Source organism: Chiloscyllium plagiosum, unplaced genomic scaffold (genome assembly GCF_037043375.1).
Source record: "Chiloscyllium plagiosum isolate Xiang-an unplaced genomic scaffold, Cpla_swu_hap1 HiC_scaffold_8, whole genome shotgun sequence".
Taxonomy (NCBI): Eukaryota; Metazoa; Chordata; class Chondrichthyes; order Orectolobiformes; family Hemiscylliidae; genus Chiloscyllium; species Chiloscyllium plagiosum.
In genome coordinates, this window is record NW_028270146.1 from 13,173,570 (window position 1) to 13,194,317 (window position 20,748).

The following is a 20,748-nucleotide window of genomic DNA, read 5'->3' on the forward strand; positions in this document are numbered from 1 at the left end:
TACAGAGTGAGCTGTAATTCCAGTGTGATGTCACAGCTCACGACAGCCTCTCCTGCTCTGTGGTGATGACTACTGCATTTGTGCGACTTTGCACAATTTTCATCTTGAGTTTGACAATCAAAATCCATAGACTAGTGCAGTTTCCCACAAGAGTCTCTGTGTATTGATCAGGAGCAGGAGCCCACTTCTTTCCAGTTCTAATTCTGCCTCTTAGCCTGGGTCCAGTGCAGCCAATTATCGTAACCCTGTGAGTCCTTAGATGGGATCAGCTAACTCAGTAGTGTGGAGAACCAAACCTCAGGCATGCCTTGTTACAGGTTGGTGCCATGCGAGGCCCTGCATAACTGCAGTAAAACATTCCGACTTCTGAAATCAAGATTTGGTTTCTTTCTTTACCTGTAAAGGAAGCTGTAACATTTTCTAGCATAACATTTTCTTTTAAAGTGAATGGTGTTTTTGAATATTATGGTGCAGTAATTCTAAAAGTGCATGTAACATCAGAATGTTGAGAAGTGAAAATAAACACCATCAGAACAAAGCTGCTGAAATTCCCTCCAGAAACAATGACACTATCCCTTTTGAGCCAGACACAATGCTGAAGTTGTAATGTTAGTGGAGTTGCTGGATTATATTTCCACCAAACATAGTTCTCTCAAACTTGTTGATGGAAGATGTTGACTCTCTTTCAATAATCTTTCCTCTGGGACACCCGCACCAACCAACCCAACTGCCCTGTGGCTGAACACTTTAACTCTCCCTCCCACTCTGCCAAGGACATGCAGGTCCTTGGCCTCCTCCATCGCCAGACCATGGCAAGTGACACCTGGAGGAAGAGCGCCTCATCTTCCGCCTAGGAACCCTCCAACCACAAGGGATGAATACAGATTTCTCCAGCTTCCTCATTTCCCCTCCCCCCCCACCTTTTCTCAGTCCCAACCCTTGGACTCAGCACCGCCCTCGTGACCTGCAATCTTCTTCCCGACCTCTCTGCCCCCACCCCCACTCCGGCCTATCACCCTCACCTTAACCTCCTTTCACCTATCGCATTCCCAACACCCCTCCCCCAAGTCCCTCCTCCCTACCTTTTATCTTAGCCTGCTTAGCACACCCTCCTCATTCCTGAAGAAGGGCTTATGCCCGAAACGTCGATTCTCCTGCTCCTTTGATGCTGCCTGCGCTTTTCCAGCAACACATTTTTCAGCTCTGGTCTCCAGCATCTGCAGTCCTCACTTTCTCTTTCAATAATCTGTTGAGTGAAGGCCAGCCAATTAGCCACAGATTGTAACCAATCACTCTGAACCATTTTTGCTCTAAACTGTTCTGTTGAAATCAGATTCTTTAGTTGAATTACTTGAACAATCAGTGATGTTGATAAATATTTTGAACGCATTGAAGATATGTTGAGTTGCATAGGCAGAGCAGTGGGGTGTTAATCCCCCAAAGTTGTGTCAAAGGCTTTTACTAACGTAATCAATGATTAGACAGACTACTCTCTATGGTGGTCATCAAATTTTAAAAGAAGCATAATTGCATGGAAAAAGCTGCACAGAAGGTTAATCCAGAGTAGAGGGGATGAAGATGAAGAGGCTGTTCCAGGCAAGTGTAGGAAGTATTATTTGGCTAATGGTTAATATTAATCCTGTCTTAATAATTTGCTACATGAAGGTGAATCAGAACATTAGTTTGTCAATCAGAACACTTGCAAGAAACTGTTTCCATTCAGTGTGATCTGTAATGAGCTACCAGGTAAGGTTGCAGAATCAGCCTTAGCAAAGAAAGGTTCAGGACGATGCTGAATGTGATATTGAGTTGAAGTAATAGCAGTAATAATAAAATGACTAATGTTTGATAAAACTGAAGATAACAGGAACTGGTAAGCAGCCTAACGGTGGGCTGTTATATGAATAGAAGTATGCTAAGTCAATTAGATTTGCTAAGAATTAAAACTGCAGGATACCAGGAGCTGCTGGCTCTATCAGACAAGGTACACATTTGGATAAAACATTTTGGATTGTTCATGTGCACAGATAAGTCCAAAGAAGGCATGCATTTGGACAATAAGTTCAGGATTGGTCATATGCATGTATAATTCCAAGTAAGTCATGCAGTTGGCACAGAGACTTGTGAATAAAAAGCTTGAAGAAATCTCCTGGGTAATAACATTTGGGTTTAGTTACAGACATCATGGTCGTGAAAGACAGGTGATTGAGATATCAGTAGTAGTTATAAGTGTGTGTTATTTGTTTCAGTACTTAATAAATGAATTGTGATTTTATAAAGCTCTAGGTGTCTCCGCTGTATCTTCGTCTATGTGTTAAGTGTTGTCTCTCAGACACCAAATGTCTGCCTTTTTCATGTGATTTATAATGGGAATTTCAGGTTTTTTAATAGTTAAGTGCGATTTCTGGAGTTCTAGCCAAAATGCCCTTAAACGTTTTCAAGTAGGCAGCATTTACTTGATCCAGTTTGCATAAATGCTACTGGATTGTCAAAGGTTCTCATTCTTGGTCGCTAACCAGGCTGGAGATTGATGTGATAACATTCACGACCAGCTGTACTGCCCTTTTTAGAGCTTCAGTAATAAATAGAGGCATGTGAAGACCATACAACCCCTTGAAGATGCTCCACCATTCGGTGCAATCATGGCTGGTGATCTGCCTCACCTCCACTTTGCTGACTGGTCCTTATATCCCTTGATTCCCTGAGTGAGCTTTCACAATATTCCAAAGATACACAGCCTTCTGATTGAAGACATTTTTTCTCATCTCAGTTTTTAAAGATTGTTACCTTTTCTGAAACTGTGTCATATGTTCTAGGTTTCCTGGAGAAACTATTACTCAGTATCTTTGCTGTGAAGCTCCTTCAGAAGCTTGTATGTTTCAAAGACAACACCCACCTCTCATTCTTTTTACTCACCCTGCCTAGAATCATACCATGAAGAATGGCGAATGAGTGAACTAGCTGCATTGGATCTGCACTGTTCCTTAACTCAGATCCTACCAGTAGAGATGTGGAAATTATTGGGAATATGCAGTGTTACTAAGCTCCATTTTAATTTACTTTCCAGCTGAAGTATACATTGGAATGGGAAAGCCTACAGAGGCCACAGCATGCATCCAGGAGGCAGCTAACCTTTTCCCCACATCTCACAACGTATTGTTCATGCGTGGTCAAGTTGCAGAACTCCGAGGGAATATTGATGAAGCTAAGCGCTGGTATGAAGAGGCTTTGTCGATCAGTCCCACTCATGTCAAGACAATGCAAAGACTGGTAAGTGAATTTTTTTGTGGATGTTTTTGGAAGCCGATAACGTATCCTGAAAATTAAAACCCAAAATGTCTCTGCCTAGTTGTAATGTATAATCATGCAATTAAAAAGTATTTTTGTATCTCCAGCTTAAGTGTTGGTAACGTTATTTCCATCCAGTTTTGTTGTGCCATCAGCAGCATCACTAACATTCCTGTTAATGTCTTCATCGTAAACTTTTATATTCACTTTTATAATGAAAACATTGTTATGTCTGTAGCGATCAGTAATGTACAGATGTGATTACGTTGTGACAAGTGTACATTGGCAATTACTATTGTAAATGTGCACAAGAAATTTTAATAGCAATATGTACATGTTAACAACAAAATCTATGGTTTCAAAAGAAAAAGACACCAAATTACATCCTGCCTGATTCAATTACTCCGCTGTGGGAATGATTTCTATTTGAGAATCCAGAGATAAAATATGGTATCAACAGAAGTGACAAACCTGTCCAGTTGCTGTCAAACAAGAATGGTGTTGAATTTTCTTTGGATCAAAACCAGCCTTACTTACTCAGTGCAGCCTGCATATGACTCCAGGCCCACACCGACATATCTGGCTATCAAAGTGACCTAACAAACTGTCTATAACGGATTCAAAGATTAAACCTAATCTACTGTTTTGATTATAAATAAGGTTGTGTGGTAGTTGATAATTGAGTTGTCATTTGACAGTCTCCTCATTGTCATTGGGTACTATTGTAACTGCAAGTATCATTTTCATAATGAGGAAAATTGTGAGATTTGTTTTTGGCAAATGGAAAATGTGAGAAAATTTAGGTAAGAAATCTTTCCATTTGAATCTCTGATCTGCTGAAATAGTACATTCATATTCTGAAACTCTTTGCACCCAGAAAACAAATTCTTTATACAGTTTGAATTGGCTTAATTGGATTCCAGAGTCATGTCACCTTGTTCCAGATTCCCTATTCCTGAGGGAATTGGGGAGGGAGTTACGTGGTTTTCCCCAGCAACATTGAGGGTTGGCAGTATATTTCCAAGGCAGGATGGTGAATGGCTTGGAGAGCTGAAAGGTGGTGGTGTTATCATGTATCTGCTGCACTTATCCTTCTAGGTGGAAGCAGTCATGGATTTGGAAGGTGCTGTCTAAAGAATCTTTAAGAATTTCTGCACTGCAACTTACATTTAGTACACATTGCTGCTACTGAGCATTGGTGGTGGAGGAAAGTGAATGTTTGAAGATGTGATGCCCATCAAGTGGGCTGTTTTGTCCTGGATGGCGTCAAGCTTCTTAAGTGTCATTGGAACTGCACTCATCCAAGCAAATAGGGAGTATTCCATTACACTTGTGCCTTGTTGATGGTGACAGGTTTTGGGGAGTATTACTTGCTGAGTATTTCTTGCCTCTGACCTGGTCTTGATGCCATAGTTTCTTGGTGTAGCCCTCAAGAGATTGATATTGGGGATTCAGTGTGAAGTAATGATGTTCAATGTCAGTGGGCAGTGGTTCAGTTCTTCTTTGTGGCAGGTGGTCATTGCCTGGCAGTTGTTTGCTGCAAATGCAATTTACCCCTGAAAAACCCAAGTCTGAATGGTGTCCAGGATTTGTTGCACCTTGATATGTTCTGCTTCAGACTTGACCAGGTGGCTCTCGTATGTTTGAGAGTTGTACCCCTCAGTCTGTATTCTGGCATCCAATACCTTTTTAGCCAGTGCATAAGCATTGGCACCTGATCTGTGAAATAATACCCAGTGTGAGTCAATCTTTAACACATGGAGAAACCCTGACATAAATGTTCTTGAATCCTGAATTACCAGCAGTTTCTATGGGCATTCAGTCTACTCCCTGTCCTAGCTGAGTTTTGCTCTAAACTGCATTACACCTGGATTAGATCAGTAACATGCTTAGCTGCCAATGTTTTTCTTAATCATTGATCATTTTTGTAAATAATTTTTCCCAGAAATGTTTTACTGATGCTTGTAAAATCTCAAATGGTAAGTCAGCTGGAAGTTGTATCTGATATTTGTGAATGTGCACTATTTACAATGTAGTACTGGGCTAGCTGCCATGAGCTGATCAGTTCAGGTCCCAATAGTGTGTGAAATGGTAATTTTTAATTTCCTGAATCCATGGAAGCCATGGAACCATTGTGTTAGCAAGAAACCAATTAGTTCATTGACGTGATCCAGCTGACTTATGACCCTAGTCTCTCAATATTGCACAGACGTTATACCATTGAAACAGGTCATTCAGCCTGTGTCAGTGTTTATGTTCTCCCTTAGTTCTTACTGTCACATCAATAGATCGTTCTGTTCCTTTCTACCTCAGACTCACTGAATTCTCCTTAAATGCAGGATGTAAATTTGACTCCTGTTGCCAGCCGGAATGGCCTCAAAAACCACACTATATTTAATTTTTTAAAAACTACAGACAGCAAGGCCAGGCAACACACACCGCCTTGCTGGTGTCACTCCATTCTTCAGATTGAATTTTTAAAAATAGAATAACTTTTAGCTGATTGTCAAAAGAAAGAAACGTGGGCCTCTTCAATTTTATAGGCCACCAATCCCACCCTCGCAAAAGGTACATTTACCGCCTACGCAGGAGCCTTTTTTTGACATTTATAGAAACCTGGAGCACAGAAAGAGATTATTTAACCCATCATCCTGTTTGGCTTTTTGAAAGAACTGTCCAATGATTTCCACACCCTACCTTTTCCCTAAAATCCTGCAAGTAATGTTGCAAGTTTCCATACAGACCTAATTGAGAATATTAATTGTATGCTTGTGAGTTTTATTAGGTGTCAGATCTGTTCCTGTTTTATAGGATAAGAAAATGGGCCAATCCTTGATTGATTTGTGAACTGACTAAGAGCCTTTCTGAAAAACAGCAGACACTAAACTTTTATTTCTTCTTGGACCTGAACCTTTAGCTAACGTTTCCTCAAACTTTGTTTTTGTCAGAAGTCACAAGACACCAGGTTATCATCTAACATGTTTATTTGAAATCCAAAGGAACAGCAGTCCGAAAGCTTGTGATTTCAAATAAACCTGTTGGACTATAATCTAATGTTATATGACTTCTGACTTTTTTTTCACGCAGTCCAACACCTGCACCTCCACATCATTGTTTTTCTTGGCTTTAACATGTGGTCATTGTAAATGCACAGTTCGTTATCTGCAGTGTCCTCCTTGATCAATATTAATGGTATTTGTTAGGTAGCAGCTGTTCCTATTTAAAAGGGTAATCAAAAGGCCACCCTTGGAACAGTTAGTCCTGCTTAGTCAGTTGGTTAAATCTTACTTAACAGAGAGACATGTTGCTGAAGCTTTTTGTGTTGAAGTGATTAGGGCAAATGCACAAAGGTAAAATTTCAAACAATTTTACTACAAGCAAAATGATGTCGATTGATCAGCAAGTTGACTCTGGCTGGGCAAGGCATTGCCATGGAGAAAGTGTGTTGTGGGAAAAAAAGAGTTTATTTGAAATTTTGGCACTCTCTTGCATTTGTCCAGATGAATGCAAGCTGAAGAGTTTCAGTGACATGTCTCTCTGTGTCCGGCAAATTCAGCTTCTGTACCACCTAGTTGGTTGACTTCAAAGCTAACATGTTGATTGTTCTTAACATCTGGCATACATGATGCAGAAGAAATCACGTGGAACCTGGCCACTGAATGGTTGTTCTGGAGGTGTTTTCAGGATGTCCTTCTGTTGCTGTTAGGCCCCCCCTTATACGTTGGGGTGATGTTAGAGATTTTTTTAAAATGTCAATGTAAGCAATTTAACATGAAGAAAATAAAGTGTAAGTAAAAGGTGCCTGTGAAGAAAAAAAGGGAGTAAAGACCCAATCCTGATAATGAAGTTTGACTTAAATTCCCCGATTGGGATTGAACTCGCTGGGAGGCTCTTCTGTTGGCTCAATTAAATCCAACTCTTGTCTCCTACCAGAGCCATCGTTAATCCAATACTTCCTGAGTCTGCAGTTCTAGCATGAGGATAGAATTGCTGCATTTAGTTAGATGACAGCTCAGAGGTTCCTGGAAGCTAACCCAATCAGCATGAAATCTGCTTAACTACCCATCTAGCTGAGGTGACTTTGCCAGAATAATAAAATAAAGAACTGTGGATGCTGGGAATCTGAAACAAAAACAGGAAGTGCTGGAGAAACTCGGTGGGTCTGGCAGCACTTGTGGAGAGAAAAACAAAGTTAACGTCAATCAGTTGACTATGCTGGGAGCAACCCATACAAAACAGGACCTAGGGGTATTGTGTGCAATAACGAACTTAGAGAAGGTATTCACATTTTGAAATTGTTAAACTTGATATTGAGTCCTGCATGCTGTAAGCTCCCCAAATGGAATCTGAGGTGGTGTTCCTCCAGTTTGTGTTGAGCTTCACTGGGACCCTGCAGCAGGTGGTGTATTGAAGCAGTAGGCAACTGAAACCTCAGGATCATCTTTGTAGACAGAACATAGGTGTTCTAGAAGTGGTCACCCAGTCTGTGTTTTGTCTCCCCAGTGTAGAGGTGACCACACTGTGAGCAGCAAATAGAATAGACTAGACAAGATTGCGTGAAATACCAGTAAATTGCTGCTTCACTTGGAAGTTGTGTCAGGGGTTTTGGATAGTGAGTAAGAAAAGTCGCACCTTCTGTGATTGTATGGAAAGATGCTGTGGGGTGTGAGGAAGTGTTGGGAATGGAAGAGGCGTGGACCAGGGTGTCCCAGCAGGAACAGCCTCTGCGGAAACTTAAGGGTGGGGAGAGGAATATGTATCTGGTGGTGGCAGTCTTCTGGAGGTGGTGGAAATGCAGACTAGTGACCCTCAGGATGTGAATACTGATGGGGTAGAGAGTGAGGACCAAGGGATCCTATCGTTGTTGTGGGAGGGAAGAGAAGGGGTGAGCGCAGAACTATGAAATATGGGCCAGATCTGGCTAAGAATCCTGTCAACCATGGCAAGGGATATTCATTTGAGGAAAAATGTGGACCTTTCAGAGGTCGGGAACTGGTGTCATAAGAACATGCAACGGAGAAACTCCGAGAATGGATTGGAGTCTTTACAGAAAACATGATGTGGGGATGTATGGTCAAGGAAACTACGGGAGTCAGTGGGTTTGTAAGGGATGTTAGTCAACATGACTAAAGTATTCTTTAGCTATTTATTTCAAGGCTGGTTGTGGAATTAATTGGGTGTTACCATTTCTACACTACAAAAGATATTCAGTAACTGAGAAACATATTTACAGTATCCAAGTTCCATGAAGTTGCTGTATAAATGCAAGTTCATACCTCATTTCTTTAATTTTGCTTTCTTCATATTTAGCTGTCCTTTGCATGGTTTCCTTTTCCTTTTTTATTGTGCCTGTAACTTTCATTTGAGAGTCAGTGTGAAAACTGAGCATGATTACTGATATTTATGGCTGGAATGGGGGGAGACGTTGTTTTGCAATGGATCTGGTTAGTGAAAATGTCACAGACAGAAGCTGTTAAGCAGACTTCCTGATCCAGGGTCAGAGGAATCCAGTTTTCGGGAATGCACAAACAGGCAGAAGGTGCACCCCTGGCAAGTGCTTGACTGTGAAGTCAATCCACTGACGAGCTGAAGAAGGATCGGAACTGATAATACAGACACAAATAACTACTCAGACACCTCCTACAAGCAGGCTGTTGGGCCTAGAACAAGCTACTGCTTTATTTTAGGGGGAGGTGTTTTCTGCTCAGTAAAGTGAAAGATGTAGAGAGCGAGAGAGAAATTGGTAGACTGAGCCAATCTAAAATCAAAGCAGGAAAGGATGGAATTACACAGCAGCTGAAATGAGTGAGACAGAGAGAGGGAGTGAGTGTTTTTGACCCGGGTCACTTGAAACAAATCTGTCTTAAAAGTACAGTACAATCACTGTGACCAGTATTGTGAACAGTACTCTAGATGTTGTTTCACTAGTGCCTTGCATATCTGAAGCATAACCTCACTACTTTTGTATTCAGCTCTGCACTCGATAGCTTTCTATTAGCTTTCCTAATTGCTTGTTATACCTGCATAGCTAATCTTCGTGATTTGTACACTGGAACACACAGATCTCTCTACATCTCAGAGTTTCTCAATCTCTCACCATCCTGCCAACGTGGGCAAGTTCACCCGTTACCATATTATACTCCATTTGACAGATCTTTGCACACTCACTTAACCCATCTATATCCTACTGCAGATGTCCTCTTCACAACTTCCTTTCATAACTAGCTGCGTCCATGTGCAAATTTTAGCTACCATACCTCGAATCCCTTCAAGTCATTTATATAAATTGAAAACAGTTGAGATCCCAGAAACAAAATTGTGGTATACCGCTCAAGACAAATACTGACAGTTACGCCTACCCTCTGCTTCCTGTTAACCAGCCAATCCTTTCTCCATACTAAACCTCACGCAATGAGCTTTTGTTTTCTGTAATAACCTTTACTGGCATTTTATCAATTTTTTCCTGGAAATCTACATACAGTACATCACAGCACATGTTACCTGCTCCGAGAATTCCAGTATTTCTGTCATAAACATGATTTCTGTTTCGCAAAAGCATGTTCTTCCTGATTATCTTGAACTTATTTTCCTTACAACAGATATTAAGCTAATTAGCCCTTGAACTCTGCTTTCTGTCTTCCTTTTTGAATGAAGAATTTGCACTTGGCTATCTTCCGATCTAATGGACCTTCACTAAATCAAGGGGATTTTGAAAAATTACATCATAGTATCAACTAACTCACAAGACATTTCTTTTACGACCCTGGAATGAAGTCCATCAGAACCTGGGCACTTTTGTTTAGATTAGATTCCCTACAGTATGGAAACAGGCCATTTGGTCCAACAAGTTCACACCAACCCTCCAAAGAGTAGCCCACCCAGACCCATTCCCCTACCCTATATTTACCCCTGACTGATGCACCTAACATTATGGGCAATTTAGCATGGCCAATGCACCTAACCTGCACATCTTTGGATTGTGGGAGGAAACAGGAGCATCCAGAGGAAACCCACACAGACACGGAGAGAATGTGCAAACTCCACGCAGACTCCACACTCACCCAAGAAGAGAATTGAAACCGGGTCCCTGGTGCTGTTAGGCAGCAGTACTAACCACTGGGTCACCGTGCCACCCTCGTTAATCTTATTAATCTACAATTTCAAGAGTTTACTAAATACCACTTCTCTGATAACTGATTTTCTTGATTTAATCCATTTCTTGTTGTATTCCATTTCCTGATTTATCAATGCTTCTGGGATGACAATATAAGTTAATGTGTTCTCTCTTGTCTGTCAGCTAGGAATTTGGTACTGCCAACATCTGCCTTTTAAGTCCCTGTAAGATTTTTTAACCTAGTTACACAGTTATTAAATCTGATGTCTTGTAACCACCACACATTGCCACCGTTTGATCCTCCCAACCTCCGTGAGTTTACAGTGAATCAGTATCCTGTAAACATACCCATGTTGTAGTGTTCCCAGATATGGTTTTTGAGAAAAAAGCCAACATCTGGAAATTTCTGTTCATTCAGAAAGCAGGGCTGAATCAATCAACTTTCATGTGGTTATTGAGCACGCTTAGTCTTTATCTGAGGAAAAAAAAAGTCCCATTTCTTTGATTTGAAACTCTGTCGAAGAGTTGACTTGCCTTTTGTAGAAAAGCAATGTAAGTGATGAATGTAAGAACGTCAGACACATTGAGCCTGTGGGGCAGGGAAATTGGTGCTTGCTTTAAGGAAACTCCATAATGATTTCTGAGTTTTGTTCAGCTCAGAGCTGAATGCAATTTAATCAGCATTTTTATCCACTCTCTTGTGGATATTTTTCCATTCAGTACCAGGCCCCTTCTAGAGAAATTAAATTTTGTTATCAGCTACCATTTTTGCCTGAAGCATATATAAGAAATGAGCACTTACTTGTCGGTCTCTCCAGATTCAGTGTGTGATTTTGTCCTGGACAATTTAATAACTCATTAATGACACTACAAATGAGAATATTCCTCATTGACCATTTCGTTGCTTCCACTATTAGGAAGATTGTGGATTAGTCTGAAACCCTGCACTGAGCAAGAGGGAGAAGGGATGGTTACACAGGCTCTCTGAAGTTTTAAGGAATGAGGGATTGAATTTCAGTGTACTATGATGGGTAAGTATACCTGAAGCAAGTGAAAGATCACTAAAATGAAACTTAACACAGATTATAACTGGAGCAAATGAGTACACTAGCTAATAGAGGGAAGTATTTTGAACTTATTAAAATTAAAGCAAGGTGTTTGTAGATGAACTATACCTATATAGTTAAGTCATCGGCAACATTTTAATTGCACTGCATTTCAAACAGAGGTTAGAAAGCATAACAATCACTTGCATTTATATTGTGCCTTTAATATAGTAAACCAGCCCATATTCACAAGAGCATTATCAAAGAAAGAGACCCCAAAGCCACAAGGAGATATTGGGATAGGTAACTGAAAGCTGGGAGAAAGAGGAATGTTTAAGCACATTCTTAAAGGAAGGAAGTGAGGTAGAATGGTGGAGAAGTTAGGTAGGGAATTGGAAAAGTTAGGGAGGGAATTGTGAAGCTTAGAGCCTTGGAAACTGGAGACCTGGAGAACAGTGGTGGAGAGCTGCAAGTCAGGGATACACAAGTGACGGAGATGATGGTTAGTGGAGAAGAGATCTCAGTGTAGATTTGTGCTTTTTCTGGATAAAGCTCATAATACAGATGTAACTTGGCTTGAATGACATATTTGGAATTGGGCTGAATAGCAGTCCCGCTGTCCTTTTTTTAAATTGGGGAAATCCAGAAGACCAGAGTGCAGAGCACCAAAAAGGTTGAAAAGAATAGGAGAGAAGATAAGGTATACCGAGACATAGTAGTTGTGGGAATTTAAATTTGAGGTTTTAAGACTTGCAGGTCATAGGAGGAAAGGAAGACTGAGAGGAGACCGGGAGAATGGGCAGGTTGTCACATAACATGGGGAAAGGGGCTCTACAATTTGGAAGGCCCAAGGATGCATAGGTCAAAATGGAATGAAGTGTGGTATCCAAACTCACTACTGAACTGCAGATCTCTACTATTTCTGTGGTTGCTCTGATGAATTTTGCACTCAGGACACATCTTACCTCTCAATATTTGTCTCTTGACCATGCACAGTTCTGGTCTCCATATTATGAAAGGATTTTGGATTAGTGGTGCTGGAAGGGCACAGCAGTTCAGGCAGCATCCGAGGAGCAGCAAAGTCGGCGTTTTGGGCAAAAGCCCTTCATCAGGAATAAAGGCAGAGAGCCTGAAGGGTGGAGACATAAGCTAGAGGAGTGTGGGGGTGGGGAGAAAGTAGCATGGAGTACAATAGGTGAGTGGGGGAGGGGATGAAGGTGATAGGTCGGGGGCGGGGGGAGGGTGGAGTGGATAGGTGGAAAAGAAGATAGGCAGGTAGGACAAGTCATGAGGACATTGCTGAGCTGGAAGTTTGGAACTAGGGTGAGGTGGGGGAAGGGCAAATGAGGAAACTGTTGAAGTCCACATTGATGCCCTGGGGTTGAAGTGTTCCGAGGCAGAAGATGAGGCGTTCTTCCTCCAGGCATCTGGTGGTGAGGGAGCGGCGGAAAAGGAGGCCCAGGACCTCCATGTCCTCGGCAGAGTGGGAGGGGGAGTTGAAATGTTGGGCCACAGGGCGGTGTGGTTGATTGGTTCGGGTGTCCCGGAGATGTTCCCTAAAGCGCTCTGCTAGGAGGCGCCCAGTCTCCCCAATGTAGAGGAGACTGCATCGGGAGCAACGGATACAATAAATGATATTGGTGGATGTGCAGGTAAAACTTTGATGGATGTAGAAGGCTGCTTTAGGGCCTTGGATGGAGGTGAGGGAGGAGGTGTGGGCGCAGGTTTTGCAATTCCTGCGGTGGCAGGGGAAGGTGCCAAGATGGGAGGGTAGGTTGTGGGGGGGGGGGGGGGTGGACCTGACCAGGTAGTCACGGAGGGAACGGTCTTTGCGGAAGGCGGAAAGGGATGGGGAGGGAAATATATCCCTGGTGGTGGGGTCTTTTTGGAGGTGGCGGAAATGTCGGTGGATGATTTGGTTTATGTGAAGGTTGGTAGGGTGGAAGTTGAGCACCAGGTGCATTCTGTCCTTGTTACGGTTGGAGGGGTGGGGTCTGAGGGCAGAGGTGCAGGATGTGGATGAGATGCGTTGGAGGGAATCTTTAACCACGTGGGAAGGGAAATTGCGGTCTCTAAAGGAGGAGGCCATCTGGTGTGTTCTGTGGTGGAACTGGTCCTTCTGGGAGCAGGTACGGCGGAGGAATTAGGAATATGGGATGGCATTTTTGCAGGAGGTAGGGTGGGAAGAGGTGTAATCCAAGTAGCTGTGGGAGTCGGTGGGTTTGTAAAAAATGTCAGTGTCAAGTCGGTCGTCATTAATGGAGATGGAGAGGTCCAGGAAGGGGAGGGAGGTGTAAGACATGGTCCAGATAAATTTAAGGTCAGGGTGGAATGTGTTGGTGAATTGCTCAATCTCCTTGCGGGAGCATGAGGTGGCGCCAATGCAGTCATCAATGTAGCGGAGGAAGAGGTGGGGAGTGGTGCCGGTGTAATTACGGAAGATCGACTGTTCTACGTAGTCAACAAAGAGATAGGCATAGCTGGGGCCCATCGTGTGCCCATGGCTACCTCTTTGGTCTGGAGGAAGTGGGAGGATTCGTAGGAGAAATTAAGGGTGAGGACCAGTTCGGCCAAACGAATGAGTGTGTTGGTGAAAGGGTACTGTTGGGGACGTCAGGAGAGGAAAAAACGGAGGGCTTGGAGACCCTGGTCATGGCAGATGGAAGTTTAGAGGGATTGGATATCCATGGTGAAGATGAGGCGTTGGGGGTCGGGGAAACGGAGGTCTTGGAGGAGGTGGAGGGCGTGGGTGGTATCTCGAACGTATGTGGGGAGTTAGGGGGGAATGGACAGTGTCGAGGTAGGTAGAGATGAGTTCAGTGGGGCAGGAGCATGCTGAGACAATTGGTCGGCCAGGGTGGTCAGGCTTGTGGATATTGGGAAGGAGGTAGAACCGGGCAGTGCGGGGTTCCCAGACTATGAGGTTGGAAGCTGTGGGTGGGAGATCTCCTGAGGTGATGAGGTTCTGTATGGTCTGGGAGATGACGGTTTGGTGATGGAGGGTGGGGTCATGGTCGAGGGGGCAGTAGGAAGAGGTGTCCTTGGCGTAGCGGTAGTGTGCTAGGCTCATAGCCCAGAGGTTGATGGATCGAAACCATCCTCCGCTGTTGCGCAATGTCTCCTTGAGCAGCTTTCTTTCTGCTGTGTCTGCCACCACATCCGCCCCCACCAACGCCACTCACCTGCATTCTGCTGACACGCCCCCCGCACATATCCCACTGTCACCATTCCCGGCCCCCAGAACCCTGAGGGGAGCACCACCCCTGCTCATGACTCCACCCCCATTCCCCCCACCATCACACCCACTCCAGTTACTGGCTCCGCCCCCACAACCAGCTCCACATCCACACCAGATCCCCACCCCCCATTACCCCCATCGCCAACTCATGCTCCTGCGAGGAGGTTGAGCAATTCATCAACTTCACCAACACATTCCATCCTGACTTTAAATTTACCTGGACCATCTCTGACACCTCCCTCCCCTTCCTGGACCCCTCCATCTCCATTAATGACGACCGACGCGACACTGACATTTTTACAAACCCACCGACTCCCACAGCTACCTGGATTACACCTCTTCCCACCCTACCTCTTGCAAAAATGCCATCCCATATTCCCAATTCCTCCGTATCTGCTCCCAGGAAGACCAGTTCCACCACAGAACACACCAGATGGCCTCCTTCTTTAGAGACCGCAATTTCCCTTCCCACGAGGTTAAAGGTGCCCTCCAACGCATCTCATCCACATCCTGCACTTCCGCCCTCAGACCCCACTCCTCCAACCGTAGCAAGGACAGAACGCCCCTGGTGCTCACCTTCCACCCTACCAACCTTCGCATAAACCAAGTCATCCGCCGACATTTCCGCCACCTTCAAAAACACCCCAGCACCAGGGATATATTTCCCTCCCCACCCCTTTCCGCCTTCCGCAAAGACCGTTCCCTCCGTGACTACCTGGTCAGGTCCACGCCCCCCTACAACCCACCCTCCCATCTTGGCACCTTCCCCTGCCACCGCAGGAACTGCAAAACCTGTGCCCACACCTCCTCCCTCACCTCCATCCAAGACCCTAAAGGAGCCTTCCACATCCATCAAAGTTTTACCTGCACATCCACCAATATCATTTATTGTATCCGTTGCTCCTGATGCGGTCTCCTCTACATTGGGGAGACTGGGCGCCTCCTAGCAGAGCGCTTTAGGGAACATCTCTGAGACACCCGCACCAATCAACCACACCGCCCTGTGGCCCAACATTTCAACTCCCCCTCCCACTCTGCCAAGGACATGGAGGTCCTGGGCCTCCTTTTCAGCCACTCTCTCACCACCAGACGCCTGGAGGAAGAACAAGGCATCAATGTGGACTTCAACAGTTTCCTCATTTCCCCTTCCCCCACCTCACCCTAGTTCCAGCTCAGCACTGTCCCCATGACTTGTCCTACCTGCCTATCTTCTTTTCCATCTATCCACTCCACCCTCCTCCCTGACCTATCACCTTCATCCCCTCCCCCACTCACCCATTGTACTCTATGCTACTTTCTCCCCACCCCCACCCTTTCTAGCTTATCTCTCCACGCTTCAGGCTCTCTGCCTTTATTCCTGATGAAGGGCATTTGCCCGAAACGTCGATTTTGTTACTTCTTGGATGCTGCCTGAACTGCTGTGCTCTTCCAGCACCACTAATCCAGAATCTGGTTTCCAGCATCTGCAGTCATTGTTTTTACCTATAATGAAAGGATGCTGTTGAAGGTGTGACAAAGAGCCAAAATGATAATAATTGAAATGAAAACTTGAAACTGCTCCAAGGCCGAATAATTGGGGCAGAAGTCTGATGCACGACCTTCTCACCCTCATCTTAACCTCCTTCCACCTATCGCATTTCCAACGCCCCTCCCCCAAGTCCCTCCTCCCTACCTTTTATCTTAGCCTGCTTGACACACTTTCCTCATTCCTGAAGAAGGGCTCATGCCCGAAACATCGATTCTCCTGCTCCTTGGATGCTGCCTGACCTGCTGCGCATTTCCAGCAACACATTTTCAGCTCTCATCATTAAGGTCAACATTGAAGGACAGGTGACGTCCTAGATACAGAAAGTGGTCCACCTTTTCCAGAGTTGTTTCGGCAAGCTGAATTGATGGTTCTATCCCATTTGTCCCAATTGTTGACGGTTGATAGATGATCTGAGTCTTCCTGGAATTGATGCTAAGTCCAAGTTTCGTGTATGCATGGTTGAAGGCAATCAGAATCTGTTGCAGGTGGTTTTCTGACATCTGTAGTCATCTGCATATTGGAACTCAATGAGGGAACTCACAGATATCTTGTTTTTGGACTTATGATGGGCAAGATTGAAAACTCTGTCATCTGTTCTGTGGACAATTTCAATTCCTGGGGGTAGGTCATCCTTGACAATGTGGATGATTGTCCCAGTAAAGATGGTCAACAAGGTTGGGGCAATCATCATCCCTGTTTTACTCCGGATCTGACTTGAAAAGGCTCACAGTTACTGTTGCTGACCATAACTGTGGCAAGCCTGCCATCGTGGAGGAGTCTCAGGATTCGAATGTACTTTTCAGGGCTTCCATAGGTAGATAGGACATCCCATAGGAGTTCCCTTGATACCGAGTCAAAGGCTTTGGTGAGGTTAAAGAATGCCATTTACAAAGGTTGAAGTTGTTCACGACATTTTTCTTGTAGCTGTCGCAAAGTGAAGATCATGTCGATTGTTTCACGTGGTGATCTAAAACTTGTGTCTCCGGAAGGATCTTCTCGGCTAAAGGCTCGAGTCGGTTGTTCATGACGTGGGTGAGGATCTTTCCTGCTGGTGCTAACCGGGAAATTCCACGATTGTTTCTGCATTCAGATCGGTCGCCTTTTCCTTTTGTAGATGGTAGCAATTGCTGAGTCTCTAAAGTCTGCTGGTACATCTTCATTTATCCAGATCTTAATGAGAAGTTGATACAATTAGGAATGAAGCAGGTTACCTCCAAATTTGTAGACCTCGGTTGGTGTGCCATCGAGTCCAGCGACCTTGTTGTTTTTCAAGGTTTTGATGACTTCCTTGACTAATTCAAATGTTAGTACTTTGTCTCGGGAGTTGTCATCGGGTTGATATGGAATGTTGTTGATCACATTCCTGTCAAATGGGACAGTTTGATTTAGAAGATCTTCAAAGTACTCCCTCCAATTGATGTCAACGTTGCTCTTCAGGATGGTTGTACCATCTTTGCCTTCGAGAGGGGCTTGACTGTGAGTGGATCGGCCAAAACTAGCTTTAGTTACGTTGAAGAAGCCTCGAGTGTTATTGATGTCCACTAGTTGTTGGATTTCCTGAGCTTTCTTCCTCTACCATTGATTTTTCAGGTTTCAGGTGCTCTTTTGGACTGCAGCCTTACATTCCTGATAGTGTTTCCTTTTGGTAGCCAATTGTTGGTCGTTTTGTCAGGTGATGAAAGCTTTCCTGTTTTCGTCGATAAGTTGTTGGAGTAGTTTGTCATTATCATCGAATCAATCCTGATGTTTTTTCATCTTGAACCAGTTGTTTCTTTGCAGGAGATGATGGTAGCGTTCTTCAATTGATTCCAGTATTCTGCTACAGATGGTGGAATTTATTGAGGCAGTTGTCCTTGAAGATTTTGTTGAAACTTCTGTACATAGTGGATGTCTTGGAGGATGTTAACACTGAATTTCTTGATAGTGTTCTGATTTTGGTGTTCCCCTTTGGGCCGAATCTTCATTCTCATGTTGGATGAGATGAGTGGATGGTCTGCCCAGCACTCTTTGGCACCAGTAACAGCTCTTGTTATTAGTACGTTTTGTTGGTCCTGAGATCATGCGATGATGTAGTTGATGAGATGCCAGTGTTGGAGGATTGATGCTGCCAGGAGACTTTATGCCTGTTTTTCTGGTGAAATAGTGTATTTGTAATTACCAGATTATGTTCAGCACACTTGGTGAGGAGGAGTGTTCCAGTGGCGTTGACCTTGCCAACTCCTTCCTTCCTTTCCAATCCAGACTCTATGATCTTTCCCAACTCAGGTATTGAAGTCACCCAACAGAATGATCTTGTTGTTGGGAAACAGAGGAAAGGATGTCATTAAGTTGGGTGTAGAAGTTCTCCTTTACAGAGCCATGAAACATTCATTGATTCCCAGTGGTTATTCTGTCAGGTTCTAATGTAGGCTGTTTCAGATGGCAAAACCTACTCTGTGGATCCTTGGGTTGTTCAGGATCAAATCCTTTCCAGAAAAAAGGTGTATTGACCTTGCTCTTCCTTTAGTTGCCCTTCTCCAGCTCTGCACGTCTCAATCAGAGCAACAGTGTCAAAGTTGAATTTTTGGGATTCCCGGACAACAAAGGCAGTCTGTGTTTGGGTTATCCGTCAGAGTTCATATATTGCAGGTTCCAAATTTCATGGTTTCACTTCTTGATGTTTTTCAACCGCATAATGGTGATCCCTCTGGACGTGGCTTTCCAGACAGGATGGGTGAAGCAGACTATTTTTAGGCCACCTTTTCTAGCCCCCTCCCAGTTTAGGGTGTGCAGAGTGGATCCTAAATAAGGCTGCTCAGACATGAGCACTGCTACCAAACAACTTGCCTGCTTCTGTCCAAAAGTTGAGCAACTGAATCAAGTATTCACTGCTTTCATGCCGGTTCTTAACCAGGAGCTTCCAGCCACCAGATTGCCTACTCCTGTCACCCTCCCCTAATTGCTGAAAGACTTGAAGAAGTAGCCTAAAGAGTATAAATGCCTGTGCGTGTATTTGTTTCGTGTGTACTTGATGTTGCAGTCCAAGAAGCACACAATACTTCACAAGTCAACCAACTGATTCCAATGGCATGGGGACCACAACGATTAGAGCAGATGGATTTGTTGCAGCCTTCATCTGCCTTTACAGCCTTTGAGCTCGAAGTAACTTCATCTGCCTTTCCACTTTTGAAGTTTTGCTTGGATTGTACTTTGTCAGGGATCTCACCCTCGACCTTACCACCATAGGTGACCCTACCAGGAGCATAGCTCCAGATGGCAACACTCACGAGGTCTCAAGACCACAACAGCTTCTCCACCATGACAAGGTGACAATCCACAGAGTGCTCATTAGAGACCAGCTGAAGAGGGCTGAGATTCCAGTGTTGCTGTCTTGCTTGCTTTCTGTTTTGTAGCATATAGGCCTGTTGATTGGCTCATAATCCTGGAACTTGCTCCGGAATAACATTGTGGAGTACCTACACCAATGGATTACATTGGTTCAAGAAGACAGTTTGCCACCACCTTCTCAAGGGCAGGTCGGGCTGGGCAATAAATGCATGCCCAGCCAGTGATGCCCTTGTCCCAAGAGAAAATAAGAAAAAACATAAAGGTGTTATATAAATAAAACTTATCACTTTCTCTGTTGAAACCAGTTATGCCTCCAGTTCTGGTCTTACAAATTGCCATCATCCTGTTTATATAAAATGTCTCCAGCACCGAAATCCATTATAAGATGATTGATGGCTCCTGCAAAACACATGGGGAAAAAAGTGTGATAACATGAAATTTCCCATTGTAAAGAGATTTTCATTTAGCTCTGCATTGTCATGCAACATATATCTCTGTACATAAACATGCCTTTTTGAAGATCCAAAAGATGAACTTGAATAGAATATACAAGACAAACACAGACCGTTCCACCCAATGAGTCAGTGCATGTCTTTCTGCTGCACATTAGCCTCTTCCTACACACCCTTTCAGCGTATCTTTGGTCTTGCTTATCTAGCTTCTCCTTAAATGCCTCTATGCCATCCAACTTAACTATTCCATGTTGCATGCTCACCCTTGTGGAGATGAAAAGGTGCAATATGCAATTTGGTACAAAGAACATGGTTAGTATAAATGAAGGATACAATTCTAAAGAATGTGTAAAAGCAGAGACCGGGGTGCACCCATGCATAATCAATTAAAAGCAGTGGGACAGATAGAGTCATGTAGAGTGCAAGACCAGGGAGGTTATGCTGAACCTTTATAGGATACTGATTAGATTTGAGCTACAATGATGGGCACCACGCTATCAGAAGGATGTGTAGGCATCCAAGCAGAGACTTATAAAGAATGGTTCCAGAGATGAGACTTAACCTATAAGGATAGATTGGTGAGATTCTCCTCCTGCTAAAAGGAGAAGCAATAGAAATTTTCAAAACCATGGGGAATCTGAACCGAGTACATAGGAAGAGACTGTTCCCACTTGTAAATGGATCGAGAACCAGTCAACACAGTTTGAAAGTGCTTTGCAAAAGAAGAAAATGTGAGGTGAGAAACATCTTTTTCA

General features: G+C 43.9%; 1 protein-coding gene across 2 annotated transcripts in view; it reads left to right on the top strand.

Annotated features, from left to right (window-relative positions):
• Window positions 1-20,748, top strand: part of ttc7b (tetratricopeptide repeat domain 7B) — a 371,811-nt gene that overhangs the window by 294,429 nt on the left and 56,634 nt on the right. For both annotated transcript variants that reach the window (XM_043696948.2, XM_043696949.2), the window contains one exon: window positions 3,068-3,270. In XM_043696948.2, coding sequence (XP_043552883.2) covers window positions 3,068-3,270 — 203 coding nt within the window. The remainder of the gene's footprint in view (window positions 1-3,067; window positions 3,271-20,748) is intronic.